The sequence below is a fragment of the Leptonotus elevatus genome, chromosome 19, assembly GCF_054856555.1.
Source record: "Leptonotus elevatus isolate MCC_2025b chromosome 19, RoL_Lele_1.0, whole genome shotgun sequence".
NCBI lineage: Eukaryota > Metazoa > Chordata > Actinopteri > Syngnathiformes > Syngnathidae > Leptonotus > Leptonotus elevatus.
In genome coordinates this window covers 3,646,905-3,663,156 of record NC_141257.1, presented here as the reverse complement: position 1 = coordinate 3,663,156, position 16,252 = coordinate 3,646,905, and the positions used below count along the sequence as shown (strand labels likewise).

Below are 16,252 nucleotides of genomic sequence, written 5' to 3'. Positions count from 1 at the left end.
CCAACGACTTAAAAGTCTTGTTTCTCACTCTTGCGCACGCTATCGTGCGGCACCGCTAAAATGTGACTCTGGCCTCGGCGGCAGTTTGCTTACAGTGGGCCGCGAGGGGCCGACGTGCGTTAGCTTACGCCGGCTAGCGAGTGTTCCTCGTGTGTGGAATTGCACGCGTGGCTCCAAAACACGCCTCGGACATCTGTTACTTTCGCAATATGCCTCATTATGGATTTTGAAGGCCGGAGTGATGTTTGGCGGCTTGTTGGAAGATAGTAATGCTAATACACACGTTCTGAAAGTTTCTTTTCTAGCAACATTAATAATTTATGCAGTATTTTTTTTTCCCCCGTGACGGATTTTAAATGTATAATTGTAATGTACCACAGAAAATAGCTTCCATTCACACATTTTATAAACATTTAAATGTTCCATAAATAAAATCAGCTAATAGTTGAATTTATAAATAAATACTATTAACCTAATTAAGTATTACTATTTTATCTCAATGAAATTTCAATTTCAAAGAATGACCTAAAAATTATAAATACATTAAATCAAATATTATTTTTTGTAACCCTAATAAAGTATATAAAGAAAATGCAATAATCAATTTAATTTCATGCAATTTTAAGGAAAAATGCTTTACTGGGAGTGGGATATTTAGGTCTTTCTTTAAAATTATTGTTCTTGGGGGGACATTTTATTTATCGGAAATACTAGTGGTATTGGTGTACTGGTATGGATTTGAAAAAGTGGTGAAGAAAATCCCTAATTTGAATAATTTAATACACAAAAAAATCTAGCATGTAAATTTAATAAATTCCGATGTAACAATATTACTGGATTTTTTCAACAACAATTTTATTAAACGATTGCATCAATTAAAAAATACATACAGGTCAAAAATAAAATCGGGTAAAAAAAACACATTTTATTAACTGTAAAATACATAATTTTGTCATTTTAATATCATTCTTGAATGTCTATATCAGTGCGCCTAACATTTTGTCCGGTAAGTGAATCCACAGTGCAACACAATGGGATCACATAACACATATTGTGCAATATGCTCGATTTCTTGTTTTTAACATTCTCCTATTCATGTCATACAGAGTGGCCATCAGTAGCCGCGTTGGCGCTGCAGGGGCCCGATGGTGGGAAGGAGAGGAGGGGGGGGGGCTGTTTGAGGGCACGAAGGAGGTCTCTCCCAGTCTGCTCAGCTGAGAGCAATGTCTCACCAAGGTAGCAGAATTTGTTCATTAACGAACACACACAGACATCAGAGGGACAGGCCCGAAGAGGTTCTGCAAACACACCTCCCCGCCCGCCCGCAGCTCCTCAGACTATTCCAGACTCCATGGCTTTTTTTTTTTTTTTTTTGTGCCAACGGACCCTCGTAAATCTCCCGCTGTGGCACCAGGGCAATGGGACCCCGCCACCATGCTGAAAATTGTATTTTCTTTGACTAGTCTGATTTTTTGGGGGTATAATTATCATAAATGTTTACATTTTATCAGGAAAATAACATAACTGTTTGCGATATTGTACCGTGTAAAAAAATAAAAAAATAAAAAACAGTAAGAATTTTTAAAGAGTTTGTGCATCATGATTTCATTGAGCATTTTCGATGGGTATTGTGTGTTTTATCCACACCCTGGCCACTAGGGGGGCAGTATACAAATAAACTGCAAAAAGGCATTTTTCGCTTGGGATAAAGAATATATGCCTGTGAGTTAGTGTTATGTCTACAATCGTATCCATTCATATTCAAATATCTCTTTCTTAAAGGGTTAAAACTACTGCGACATCAATGCTAGTTTCGTCAATAGCATTTGGCATAGTGCGTTAGCATGAAGATTTTTTTAATCCCCCCCCCCCTTGCAATGATCCATCCTTAACATGCGCTTATGTTGGGCCTCCACACGTGGGTGTCAGGCACACTCTGTCAAAGCGTATATTTGGAACACACACACATACACACTTCCAAGTCAAACTCCCAATTGACAATTAGGGAAGACCAATGCAGTTCAGAGGAGAAAAGCTATCTTTTGGGGGGGGGGGGGCAAAGGCCTCAATTCAAACACACACAAACACACCCCTAGGACTGCAGATGGATGTTTACAACGCCAGCCTGAGCAAAGAGCAACAGCAAACATCCTCCCCACAAAGTCAGGACAAGTGCTCTTCAACATCAACACACAAAATGAAGTTAAATGAAAGTAAAGCTCTCAGTAAGTGTGTTGATTTTATTCTGAAAGGGACAGTTCTACCGTTTTTGTTTACCGTCAGCTGATCAGCAGTATTTCATCGATAACAGAAGTTCCACATGTTGAGTTAAATTTATTCTGTGTACATATGTTTTGATTTATTGGTAGATATTTTTGATGTGTTTAACTTAATATTTCATGATGTCATTTTGGATTAACTAATTGTAACATGTATTCATTACTTTTTATATTCCTATTTTGGAATAGCAAAATGGTCACCAAAAGAATACGCCAGTCATAGGTAACATGAATGATGGAGAGGGCCACCATTTTTCATCAGCACTAACTAATGGGGGCTGCATAGAACCACACACTTCCTCAACAGATGTATGACAAAAATGCCATTTTTGATAGGGACAATACTGTGTGTACATATGTCAGCTTTTCATCAAGAACTAATTTTGTGCATATTTTCACAAAAATCAACCTACTCAAAGATTTTCATATGATACAACCATACTCATGCCTGCCATGCAAATCACCAAATGAAATAGGTCACTAATTGGCTCACCTTTGTGAAGAGTCCATCAAACAACGGCCGCTTGTCCAATTAAGCCACAATACGCGTTCGAGACACTATTAAGCGTTCAATATATCCATGTTTTTTAGGGCAAACATTTACTAAATCCTCATGCACTTTAAACAAACTGTCAACACATTTGTGGGGGAGGAATAAATCACTGTTTAGTTACTTTTGAAATCGATTTTAAGGCGTCCATGACACACTCTTCTTCACTATTTCCAGCTGCGGGGTTGGAGGCGCTTTTGAGCGATGTCTGCCCTCGCGTGGCCAACATTGGTATTACATTTTTCATTGGCTCAGCTCTAGTAAACATTTTTATTTTCTTAAATTATTCGAGGACCACTCCGAGTGTGGGCGAGGGCCACATGCGGCCCATGGGCCGCCAGTTGCCCATCACTGTGCCATGCTTGCCCCCAATCCCCCCCTCCAATCCCCTTGGCCTCCCCCTGCCAGCTGCAGGTCACATTGCTGCTTCACTACTGTTTGCTTGTGGCCCTGTGACCCTTCAGCCTTCATTTGCACCTGGGTGAGGACCACTCCATCATTTGCTGCCCCCCCCTTCCCCCACCCTTGCTGGCTGAGGACCTGACACTCGCATCGCACCCGTGACATCATGCAGCGTCTTCAGGTATGCACCGAACCACTCATAGCGGCTTCTGTCAGTCAGGCTTCATGTATTTGTCACTGCAGCTATTTGATATAATTATGAATCATTATTTTATTTTATTTTTATTAGCTTTTGCATTGTATCTCGAGATTGTTTAGGTAACTAATAATGTTGTGACCAACGAGACATGTCCTGGTGATATTTTATTGTAAATGATCTACAATATTTAGTTATTTGTAATATTATACATTACTCACAAAACCCAATCAAGTGTCATAAAATGGCTGCCATTGTGTGTTATTATGTGAGTATGTTGGAATTAAAGACGTGTATCTCGAGTTTTACCTGAAATCTTTTTTAGAAAGTAGCTTTTTTTTTCTTTTTTCTTTTTTTTAATAGACCACTTTAGATCATCCCAGCACCTTAAAGTGCTTTGATGCACACTCTTTCAATTTCAATTAAAAGGGGAAAATAATAACAGAATTTAAAAATGTCTCAATAATGTGGTCTATTTAAAGCTGCTGCACTTAACAAATGTAGTAGACCACCTGTCAAAGTGAGTGCTTGAATGCTGACACTTTGATTTTTAGTGAATTTGAGTAACCATTTTGATCTCTACACTGGTTAACAAATGTAGGTATCACCTTAAGACCTCCCAATATTGTGAAGTGCTTTAATGCATACTCTTTTGTTTCCAAATATCTTAGCAAAGTGGACACTTTTCAAAGCTACTGTGCTTAACAAATGTATTTAAGCACTGGTCTCAAAGACAGTACTTTAATGTGGACTCTTTCAGTTTTTAGTGATCTCTATTGACATTTTATTTTAAACCGTATCAAAATAAACAGGATGCTTTTTAATACCACAATGCTTAACATATGTATAAAACCACCTGTCATAAAGACTGCACCTTAATGCAGACTCTTTCAACTTGACAACGTACTGTTTTGGACCTATAGCTTTACAAAATGGACACTTTGTCCATTTTGTAAAATGGACACTTTGTAAAGCTACATTCCCTAACAGATGTAGTTGATGAACTTAGAGCAACCCGTGAAGTGCTTGAATGTGCATTCTTTCAATCTACCTTAACAAAGTAGGAGTTTATTTTTATTTATTTTTTAAAATCTAATGTTAACAAAAGGTAGTAACCACCTGACTGTGCTTTAATGCATACTCTTTCAATTACAGTGACGTCATCAATTGACCATTTTTAACTTGCACTTTTAAGGCTACATTACTCAACAAATGTATTTGAAAACTTAAATGTGCTTTAATGCTGACTTTTTCCAATTTTAGTTAACCCATCTGCTCTTAAAATGACAATGAAAGACATATTGGAGTAAACAGTGTTTTTAATTTATTATTAAATGACATAAATAACAACTCACAGTGAGTTCAAATACAAATAGTTATGTACATATGCAGGGGGCGGAGGGGCATGCCCCCCCCCCCCTTGCAAGGAAGGCACTTAAATCCAAAAAGGCACGTTTACATTGAACATCACGGCGAGTTAATTTAGTCTATATACAAAGATATACACTTGGATGTTAGCGGGAAACAAAAACAACTGCACCCCCCCCCCCTCAGTAACTTTGCGCCACGGGCGCCCACGAAGCCGTCAGCCGGGCGATGGAGCTCTCGAACTGCGCGTCGCCCACCCCCACGCCCACCTCGCCCAGCCCCGGGTCGTACATGGAGGACGGCGACGAGACGGGCAGCGAGGACGTCAGGCCCGTGTAGGAGGATCCCCTCAGGAACTGCGAGGTCAAACCGCCCGGGATGGTGCCCGACGTCGAGCCCGACGGGGTGAGAGTGGTGCCCGCCACCGACCACAAACTCGGGTACTGACTAGTAGCAGAAATTTGCACCTTATTTTGGTGATCTTGTAAAAAAAAAAAAAATGTTTTAATGGTGGGTTAGGGCTCACCTGGAGTTGGACGTGGAGTTGGTAGTGTGAGACAGGGTGCCCATTCCCGTTGAGTTTGGGATCGGGAGGGCGGACCAGCCGTCGTGGGTTGCCGCCAGGGTACCAGAAGTGTTGTCCATGTAGTTGTCTGTACGGAGAAAGAAGCAAATCTTGAGCCAGCCTTCTTCTTGGATTTTCAATACAAGAAGGAAAATGCAAACTTACTGGTACTGGAGGCGCGGTGCGGGTAGTGGCTGGGGTACGGGCTAGCCCGGTGGCTTCTCAGGCTGGAGTAGCGCTCGCAGTATGAGCCCGACGAGTGGCCCGCCGTGCCGCTGAACTGCGGCGGGCTGCTGCTGGGGCAAATGGGACTTTGGCCTGGCAGGAACCAACCGCCCACTGTCGGATTGAACCGTATATATAAACGGTTTTGAGGGCTTTTTTTTTTTTTAAAAACATTTTTTTTTTAATAGAACTTCTGAATTCAGGAGACTCACGTTGGGAGTAGCCCGACTGCTGGCTGTCCACGCTGTGGTCGGGTATGTCCTTGTGATCACTCCTGGAATACAGAAGGTTATTTTATTGAATGGGTATAGTGCTTCACATAGCATAACGAAAGTGTTTCCCCAAGTTTTGTTGAGCTGAGTGAAATAAATGACACTGAAAAAACTGGGGCTGTGTAGTGAACACATATGCAGGTTAATTGTACGTTCCGCCATCTAGTGGTAGAATGTTTAATTGTTCTGCTTGTTACTATCAATTAAGAATAAAGACGCATACTGTAGCGTTGGTGAAATAATCAGGCCGAAATGTGGAGCTACTCTTTATAATGAACTATTTTTAAGTTACTGTAGGCCGTAACTACGCCTGAACACAACAGCTCAATAACGCGCGTTTAACCCGGCCTGTGATGCCTTCAGCGTCCGTCCAGACCATCGGAAACTACCCAAAGCTACCAACCCACCCACAATAGTTGCTTACCTTTCTTTGGCGTCCAGGAAAGCCTTGGCGAAGGGGTTGTGCTTTATCTTCAGGGCTGTAATCTGTCAAAAACAGTTTTTTTTTTTAAAAAAGCATTGTTCTTCCTCAAAAATTCGTAATTGTAATCAGGCATTTCTTCGACCACACCTCTTCATTCTGGTAAGCGGTGACGGCGATGAACTGCGTCTCTGGGAAAGACTGGCTACTGATCATCTTCTGGATGCCTCCCACCTTCACGATATGTATCCTGGGTTCGTATTTGTGTAAGGAGTTGAGCATAATCTGCCAAAATCAAATGTTCAGATGATCAAATCACAACCATGCATATATATATATATATATATATATATATATATATATACTTTTTTTTTTTAAAAATCTCATCTCTCCTCGGACCCATCCTTACCTGTCCCCCGCCGTTGAGCTTGTTTGACAGCTTGACTTTGCTGAAGGACACGGGCGCCTTCATCCAGTGCGCCCCGAAGTTGGGCGAGTCCGGGTGGATGTACACGCAGCTGGGGCTCTGCGGCTCCGGTTTGCCGCCGGGCACCCACTCGCCGTTCACGTACTTCCAGCGGTTGTTGTCCGCCGCCACGAAGTCCAGCAGCACCGAGTACATGGCGTTGGGGTCCAGGCCGCTCACGTTGGCCCTGAGCACCGGGAACATGCGCCTGCGGGGGGGGGGAAACCAAAACGGCACCACGCGTAAATTCTAACGCCGTTAACTGTGAAAATAGGAGCGCGCGTAAAACTCGGTCCTACCGTCCCGTTTTGGTGACAATCATCTCGTTGGTCAACTCCTTGAACTTGTTCCACAAGTCGGCGTCCTCCAGCGACAGTTTAATATCCCTCTCGGACGCGTCGCCCTTCTCGCTGCCCTTTTGGAACTCGCTCTCCACGGCGCTCAGAAGGTGCTCCAGCCGCTGGTCCGGGTTCGAGGACGACGACGACGACGAGGACGAGCTCATATTTCCGTTTGAATGACACACACACTCGCGCACAGAAGCTGCTATGGACTGAGTGCACACACGCGCAAGGCCCCATGATTTTAAGGGCACCCGGGAGACCGTGTGGGGGGGCAGCGGGGGGCGTGGTTTAGGCCGCGCCCACATCGGACTCCCGACCGTCTCCAAACTCGCTTTTACGCCGCGACATTTCTCCAATTTAATACATCTTATTCACATTAAAACCCCATACCGAAATCCATTGAAAAAAATGCACATTTTACGCACGGGGTTAATTTAAGAATTTGCGGTTTAACAGCAGAAATGAGTGTGAATCTTGCATTATTAAGTGCGCAAGCATGGCCGACACATGAAACAAAGGAAGGGAAGCGAGCCGAGAGAGTGTTGCCTTTGAACTCGGTTGTATATTTGCAAATAGTGCTAATCTTTTGTTGTCTCAAATCCACATGGGAGAGAAGTAAGAGGGAAAGGGGGGGGGGGGGCTGTGTTTACTGAGCTCGGGCCATTAGTGCTTCGGCCTGCATGGCCTGCAAGTGATGCCCGCATTTGCATAATGGGCCCACATGTGTGCATCCTGCCTCACTCACGCTCATATGCAATATTACATATTATTAGGGAACTTCAAGATATATTCTAATTATAATTAAAAAAAAAAAAAGCAAGATTGAATTTCCAAAAGTGTCAACATTATTAAAGCAAAATGTCCTGTTTTTATTTTCGCCATTATATTTTTATTTTGCCCTGCATTGTAAAACTATACAAATGTAAACATTTTAATAAACAGAAATCAATTTTATGTGGGCTAAATAAAAGCTAATGCTCATATTTTCTAAATGTGAGTTTCTGTGATTAAATGTCAGGCCTAATTTGCAATGCAACAATTTTTGACAAAGCATATCTTTATGACGCCAAACAGCATCTTGTTGAAATTAACGTCAAACTATAAAAACTCGCATGTGACAGTATTTTGACTATTTTCATTATTGGAGATTAGCAGTCAGTCTTTCCAGGGTTTTTAATAGTGTAATTATTTACAAAATACATTCACTTTATTACTTTTTTACTGACATGTGCATGTCTCCCTTCCTTGAAAGGTGTAAATCTAAGTTATTATTATTATTATTATTATTATTATTATTATCATCATATCAAACATACATATGTATTAAGTTTCTTACAGTGAAAACTAAATACATTATTTAGTTTAGTTCAATTTAAAAATACGCATACTAGTTTGATAATTATTCGAATCTTTTGTGCATGTTGTTTAACCAAGAAAAAAAAAACATATGTAAAAGAAAAATTAAAATATAATTGCCATAATTTGCCATTTCAAGCCAAAGAGAATCTCATGTGTTAGAATAATTATACATAAGAAAATACTTTTCAAAAGGCCAATTCCTGTCTCCTTTTTTAAATTAAATATGATCTTTGAGTGTTTGTTGAGTGTGCATTTGCGTTTAAAGTGAAAGAGCAGGCTGAGGAAATATCAGTAAAGTAACGACGTGACAACAGGCATTGATAGAAAACAAAATTGAGTAAAAATACATTTTAAATTGTGATAAAAAAATTCAACGCAGTCGGCAAGCCCCCCCCCCCCCAAAAAACAACAACACTCGACTCAATTCCGCAATCCTTGCAATGAATAAATGCAGTAAATAAATGTCGCGCAGTAAGCCACGCCCCTTAAAGGCACACATCCAACACAACACTTAAACCTATTTAGACTCTGTTCATTTATTTATGTTTTTAAACAAAGCACTATTTTCGTTTTTTTGAACAAAGTAACCAAAAACTTGTGACTGTTTCTGGCATTTCAACCGATTCCAACGCTGAAAATGGATTCATAAGTCAAAGTGCCACTGTTTATTCCCTATTCTATGATGACGAGCTGTCTGAGCTAATAATGTAGTGTTTCAACGATGCTCTTTCTGCCTGCGCTCTCCACTGTCATGTACTTGGAATTGAGTTGAGGGGGCTGTGTAGCGCGACTGCCGCTTTACTGCGCCACTTCCTCCACTTCTACGGAGGCCGTAAATGTAAAGGGGACCTCTCACACCTTCGCATCCCGTATCCTCTTTTTACCCCCCACCCCCACACACACACACTTCAACCCCCCCACCCCCATCCCCACCCCCAAAGCCCCTTAAATCCTCCGCTGCGACTGCTTATTTTTATTTTGGTGGCTTGACAGGAAGGATGTGTTAAAGTATCATAGGAAAACACACACACACACACACACGCACGCACACACACACACACACACACACACACACAATATACGTCAAGGTTGCGTCACATGTTGCCGTGGCAACAAAACAACGTCCTGGCCCAAGGGTGCTAACCCTCCAATGATGCTTGGGCCAGGTCCAAATACTTACCTGAGAGCCCCGTACAGGTTACGTTAGTGTTTTACATTCAGGTACCACCTAAAAAAAAAAGAAAAAAAAGGGACATTTATGTGAAACGCTGTCTGAATTTGGATTCCTCAAAAAGATATGCAGGTCACGTGTAGCGCGATATCAGCTTTCCCCGCCACACATACAATACGACGTATTTTACTATGCAGGTTATGTGTAGCGCTACGCTAAGTTTTGTCTTCACACAAACATAGCATTATGGTCCCGCCTCCCAAAAAGTTTATGTGAAATGCTACATGGAGGCTTTTTTTCACACAGAGGCATGATTATTTGCAAGAAAAATAGACATGCAGGTTATGTGTAGTGCTACATCAGGTTTTCTGTTCACACGCACAAAATATTAGGGTCCCCACCCTCTCGAAAAAAGTTTGACATTTTGTGCCAAATGCTAAATTAATTTCACATATAGAGGTAAGATTGTTACCCTCAAAACATATGCAGGCTATGTGTAACGCTACATCAGGTTTGCCCTTCACTCAAACAAAACATTAGAACCCCCCCCCCCCCCCCAAAAAAGCAGTCTGTTTTTAAATGCTAAACAGAGGTTAACTTTACACACATACAAGCAGGATTGTTATTCCCAAAAGTTGAAGTTGAAGTTACGTGAAACGCTATATCACATATTCCCTTTAGACACATGACCCCCCCCCCCCCCCAAAAAAAAAGGCAGGTTGTTTGTTTATAATGCGAGGTAGGATTAGAGGTAGTATTGTTATCCCAAAAGATATTGAGGTTACATGAAGCACTACATCAGGTTTTTCCGTTCCCACTCACATAACATTAGACAACAAGTTTATGTAAAACACGACCTGGATGTTTTCCCGTCACAAATATTTACTGCAGGTAGGATTGTTTCCCTCCAAAAAAGATTTGGTTAAAGTGAAATGCTACCTGGAGTTTTTGTAGTTAGTGTGCGGCACTGCGAGGGTTAACGCGATGGAGTCGTGGCTCTTCGGGCAAGTAGCAGCAGCGGCGTAGCATCACCTGGGTGCGAAATATTGCAGAGGTCTGGTGCTTGACAAAGAGACACTCATAAGCATGCATATTTTCCAGAGGACTCCGCCGGCCGGCCTAAATAAATCAGCAGGATGAGTCAGGACCCTCAAGACGGACAACAGGTAGAAAAACACTTGGAGGGTACAAAAGAAGCCCGCCGCGCAAAACAAGCTCATTTTAGGACCACTTGCTAACTTTCAAGTTATTTAGCGGACATTATTTTGTTTGTTTGTCAGCGTGTTGACATTGTTTTGTCTTTTATCTTATTTCCAGGGCCGTAGCTAATATTTTTTTTTTTTTAGAACTGAAGCAACCCTTGTCCAGCCCCACCCGGACCCCACCGCCAAAAATACCCCTTTTTTTGTTTGTTTGTTTTATTACGAGGGATGAAATATAATCATACAAATTATATTTCGAATGGAAAACAATTTGAAAATATTTCTTAATATATAAAATATTTTGATTTTTTTTTAAATCTCACACTGATGACAAAATGTTATGCTTTTCAATAATAATATCGATATAATATCATTGTGTACTGTGATAGTAAAGGGGCCAAAAAAAGAAACACTGTGGTCACTTCCTCGACACGCACACACTCACGCACACACACACACACACACTGAGAGCGATGCGGATTGAGCCCCCCGAGCTTTCGTCTGTCGCTTTTTGCCTTTCCACTTCAAGTTCAGGAAATCTAAACTCAACTTTTCTTATCACTCGGCCTCTTTGAAAGGGATAAAAAGAATTAGTGGGGCCGGTAATTAGTCTCCCGCCAACCAACGCCGGCCCACACCGGCCCTCATCTCAGGGTCCCCGTGGTGGGACCCTCGGGACCTTTGGCATGCTAATGACGCTGCCCTCGGCTATTTTGTTTTTGACACTGCTGAAGAAAAAAAAGTCTTATGTGAAAGCATCGACAAGCAATTTTAATTTATATTAACCCTTTTTTTTGTTATGTTGCGGGTCAAATTGACCCAAAGCACAAGAATCTATAAGTACTATTTTTATTTTATGATTATTTTTAAATTATTCAATCATTTAATTAAACCAATGAATATTTTTTTTATAGGTGTGTTTTGGCCTCTGTTATTCCCTCTGTTGCTGTTGCCTGATGTAAATATGAGCAGCTGAAGTCAGCAGACACCAGTGTGTGAGAAAACACAGTTTGCCCCCCCCCCCCTTCCCCTCCCAGCTGTGTGCGCGCACAAAAACACACACAATCTGCACACATGCACGGTGAGATCACACTTCGGGGGGCCCGCATGACGTGAGGGTCCGAGGAAGACATGGGCAAATATTAGCAGATATTAATCACGAGTAGACTTTTATATCATCTCACCAGTGGGAGTGTGGTCGGATTGGGTGAGGTGGGGTGGGGGTGGGGGTGGGGGGTCATTTGGGGGGGGGGGATCAAAAGGCCACTTTGCACTGACAAACAGTAAGTGTTAAAGGATGGCATGACGAAGGCGCTGCCGGCCGGCCGACGTTATTTACTCACAGGACGTGTGACTTGAGAGCCGCCACCTCCAGCGGCATTTCCTCACCTCCGCAAATGCACAATTAAAATGAGACGTTCACGCAAACACGGCGCGGCCTCGACTCGGACGGTGAGCTGGTAATCGGGAAAAGCTTCGACGTCTTCACGTCTGATCTTGACGCACTGAAAAGCCATAAAAAAATAAAAAAAAGATCAAATAAATAGCAGCTTCAAACAAAATGGCTGACTTCCTGTTTCATTTGATTTCCTCTCTTGACAAGACATGTTGACCCAAATTTGTGTTGATCGGTAAAATTGGCATTGGTGGCAGATTTTTAATTGTATTTTTTATTTTCAAACTTTCTAACACAGGCCTGAAATCTGCTCTAAATTGTGTCCTCTTAACCAAAATGGCTGACTTCCTGTTTCATTTAATGCAGGGGTCCTTGAGACTTTTTGTACGTCCTCTCATGATAAACAAGTTCACCCAATTTTGTGTTGCTCGGTAAAACTGGAGTCCGCTGCTCATTTTTCCAACTTTCTAAAAATCCTCAAAGTACTCGTATATTTTCTCACCTGATTTGCTTCAAACCAAAATGGCTGACTCCTTGTGTATATGATCCCTTCAAACTTTTTTGGTGCATGCTAACACGATAGATATGTCCACCAAATTTTGCGTGGATAAGTGAAACCGATGACGGAGGCGGCCGGCGTCTGCCAGGGCCGTAGCAAGGAGGTTTTGGGATGTTTGTGGCCGAGGGAGGGGCGGCGGACTGCGCAGCACACCGTAAAGTAGAGGAGGTAAACAAAGGGGGGCCGGCCTGCTTTTACTGCCTTCCCACGCCAGCTGATTGAAAAGTGTTACCTGGAATATGGCGAGCGATCCCCCCGCCTCCCCCCACAGCCAACGTGAATGCAGGCACGGGGTCCCAGGTGTACAAACAGCAAACAGGGGGGGGCACATCAAAGGCTCTCATTAAAAGACAATAGATGCATTTTAAGAACAGGCCCACCATCCCCACCTACGAGGCCCGTGTATTGCCCCCTTCTGTTCAAGTACGTGCAATTAGGAGTTGTGCATCAAGTGAGTAGAATAAAACAAACCCTTTAAACGGAATCATATTTGCCTTCTGAAATTGAAACCATGTGACTTCTCCCAGCCAATCGGTTACGTAATGGTACTGGTCTTGATTATGATGAACTAAATTAAATACTTAAAATCATAACAGTAGGTTAATTGTAATAAATTTGAGCATTTTTAAAAAATACAATTCCAAAAAAATATTCATACAATATTACAAAAATTGATTAAATTGATGCATTTCCTGTCACAGTGAATGCATTATTTAACCACTTTTTTTTTACTTTAATTTTAGCACTGTTCTTTTGTAAAAAAATAAAATAAAATAATAATAATAAAAAAAAAAAGGTATTATTATTATGATTTCATTGAAATAAAATAAGTGGATTTTAGCCAATTACAGAGCCAATTTAGTCCAAAATAAATGTAACTTCAGCAAAAATATTATATTGCCTTTCGAGCTAGTTATATTATTATTATTATTATTTTGACACATTAAAGGTTAAAAGGATTAATCATACTTTTTGGCCTCTCCTGTCGCCCCCAATATTGTGTTGTAATAAAAAAAAATATATATTTAAATAAATATATAAATAAAATTCTTTGAGCTGAACAATTGGAGGGGGGGGGGGGCATTACGGTAAATGTAGTCCATGCCATTCACATTCTATATTTAACAGCATTATTTTATTATTATTATTTTTATTATTATTATTTATTATTATTATTATTATTTTATTTATTATTATGACCTTAGCAAATTTAGCATCCAATGTACTGCAGCTAAAATACTAAATTACTACTAATAATGTATAATTTGCTTTTAAATTGTATAATATTATATTGACCAGTGATCAGTGCCTAAATTATCATTCAGTTGTATTTAACTTTTAAGTTCAATACACTCGTGTAGCTCGTGACACTTGGAGAGCAAAGTATTTTTTTTTAAAGTTCTATTTTGTGTAAAAAGTATAAATAATATAGAAATGGCACTATTAGAAACATGGAAGTGTCTTGACATTGCTTTTGTTGACATTCCGACTCCCATATTATTTCCTCATGCTAAACAGTTTGTGTTGTGGCGAATATACGTCGTCCGGCACCCATGCCCTCAAAATCCGTCCCGGGAAAAAGTGTCGGGACGAGGACGACGTGGCGTTCTCCGCAGACGCGCCAGCGGCCGCACGCAGCTTTGATGGAGGGACGCCTCTTTGTAGTGGGAGGCCTGGAGATGGCTTGTTAGTCAGTAAAAGTCCCAGCCTTAAATGGCCTCCTCTAACAGGAAGCAGTTTACACGGTGACGCTCAACCTGCCCGTGGCCCTCTATTGTCCCCCCACACACCCTACCCGAGGGACCCCGCGTCCCCACTTCATTAGCATTTCCATAAGAAAGGAGAAGTAATTGCCCCTTTTCTTCTGCTGGCCCTTCATCTTGGACTGGCTCCTTACACCGCTTCCTTTTTCCTTTCAAGCAGCCACTCACACTCTGGGAAGTCAAGGCAGAGTTGAGAAACGAGTACAAATAAACAACTGACATCATGTGGTTGCACAAGTGTGCACACCCTCTTAGAACTTGGGATGTGGCTGCGTCAATCAACCAATCACGTTCAAACTCTTTTTGAATGGGAGTCAGGCGATTGACGTGTTTGTGAGTGACGTCAAATAAAGTTTGGATGTTCTAATAGGCATTTGCTGACATTTTTTGTAGTCACCAGAAAGCGATATAATTTATTTTTTTTAAAGACATTTTCAAAGGCATTAAATATGCCATAGAACACAGGAAGCTGCTCAGAAAGTCTGCCGACAGCCACTATGGCGGAGCTGCAGGAATTTCTGGCAAGTAGTGGCTGTTAAGTGGCTGTCTTGACAACAATCTCAGATCTTTTTCATATGTCTTTAAATGTATTCTGCAAAATAATACTTGAAATCTCCCAGAGACAAGTACATTACAGTATTAGCACAAAAACTAAAAAAAAAAGGTAAATTAAAAAAAAAAAGCCTACTAGAACAGCTGACCTTTATTTGGTATTACTCAGAGGCACTTGAAATGGTGGCAGGTGTGCGCTGACTCAATTGAACATGAGTTTGAATGTGATCGGTTCATCGTAAATAAGCTAATGCTAATAATAAAAATAATACATTTTCACATCCCCAATTATAAAAGGGTGTGTACACTTGTGCAACTAAATTTTCTCAGTTTTTTAAATTTGCACTTCTCTCCAAAATACCTTTTCCATTGCAGTTGTGGAGGGTCCCCGGCGGGAACCCCCGGGTGACTGCAAGCGTTTTAACTGTGGCCCCATGCCGACGCAGACAAAAGAGCCGGGGCCCAATCACCGTCTGCTCCTTTGTTGCAGAGGGAGCCAGCGAGGCTGGGAAGGGGCTGAGGGCCGCGGCAGCAGACCCCCCCCCCCCCCCCCCCCGGGACCTCCTAAAACACCTTTATTTGCTTTGGAAGCTGCTTTTTCCCAGGTGATAGTAAAGGTAGCACATTGCTGGGTTGTGCCTTTTATTCATCATCATAAGAACATCACCACCCCCCCCCCTCCCCACCCACTACACATACTTCAAAACAAAAGCTGTTAAAAAAATAAACATCTTGTCCACTTTTTAAACTTCTTACTCATTTGAATATTATGTCTGGATGATTTACAGTTTCTCCTACAATTTTACACATTTGTGATTGACTGACAGTTGGGTCAAAATTAACCTAATTTGAGTCAAAAATTTGACAGAACTTTCTTCCAAAAATTGGGTGTTTTTCATCCAAAACAAAACAACCCGGAAAGTTGGGTTAAGTAGTTGATTAGTCCATTTTTTTACCCATGTTGCGTTATTTTTTTTGAAGTGATTCTAGAGTGCTTTTATATTCACATCGATTTAAAAAAAAAATGCATTATTGATTGCATAAAATATACAATTTTGTTTGGATTACTTTGCATTTTTTCATTTATTTTTCAGCTTCATGTACTGCATTTCATTTATTTTGTTTGATTGATTGATTGTATTAATCTTGGATTTATTATTTA

General features: G+C 41.2%; 1 protein-coding gene across 1 annotated transcript; it reads right to left on the bottom strand.

The window, feature by feature from the left end:
• Window positions 1–4,977: 4,977 nt before the first annotated feature.
• tbxta (T-box transcription factor Ta) lies at window positions 4,978–7,264 on the bottom strand. Its single transcript, XM_086062955.1, has 8 exons — window positions 7,044–7,264; window positions 6,688–6,952; window positions 6,429–6,563; window positions 6,282–6,343; window positions 5,798–5,859; window positions 5,526–5,699; window positions 5,322–5,448; window positions 4,978–5,242 (listed from the first exon to the last, which is right to left on the bottom strand). The coding sequence occupies exons 1-8, from the start codon at window positions 7,247–7,249 to the stop codon at window positions 4,978–4,980; spliced, it is 1,296 nt and encodes a 431-aa protein (XP_085919081.1). The 5' UTR covers window positions 7,250–7,264.
• Between the last annotated feature and the right edge of the window lie 8,988 nt (window positions 7,265–16,252).

Coding starts and splice junctions, on each gene's coding strand:
- tbxta (XM_086062955.1), bottom strand. CDS start 7,249: ATGAGCTCGTCCTCGTCGTCGTCGTCGTCCTCGAACCCGGACCAGCGG. Junction 6,564..6,687: donor AGCTCAACGGCGGGGGACAG/GTAAGGATGGGT, acceptor TGATTTTGGCAG/ATTATGCTCAACTCCTTACA. Junction 6,344..6,428: donor CCGCTTACCAGAATGAAGAG/GTGTGGTCGAAG, acceptor TGTTTTTGACAG/ATTACAGCCCTGAAGATAAA.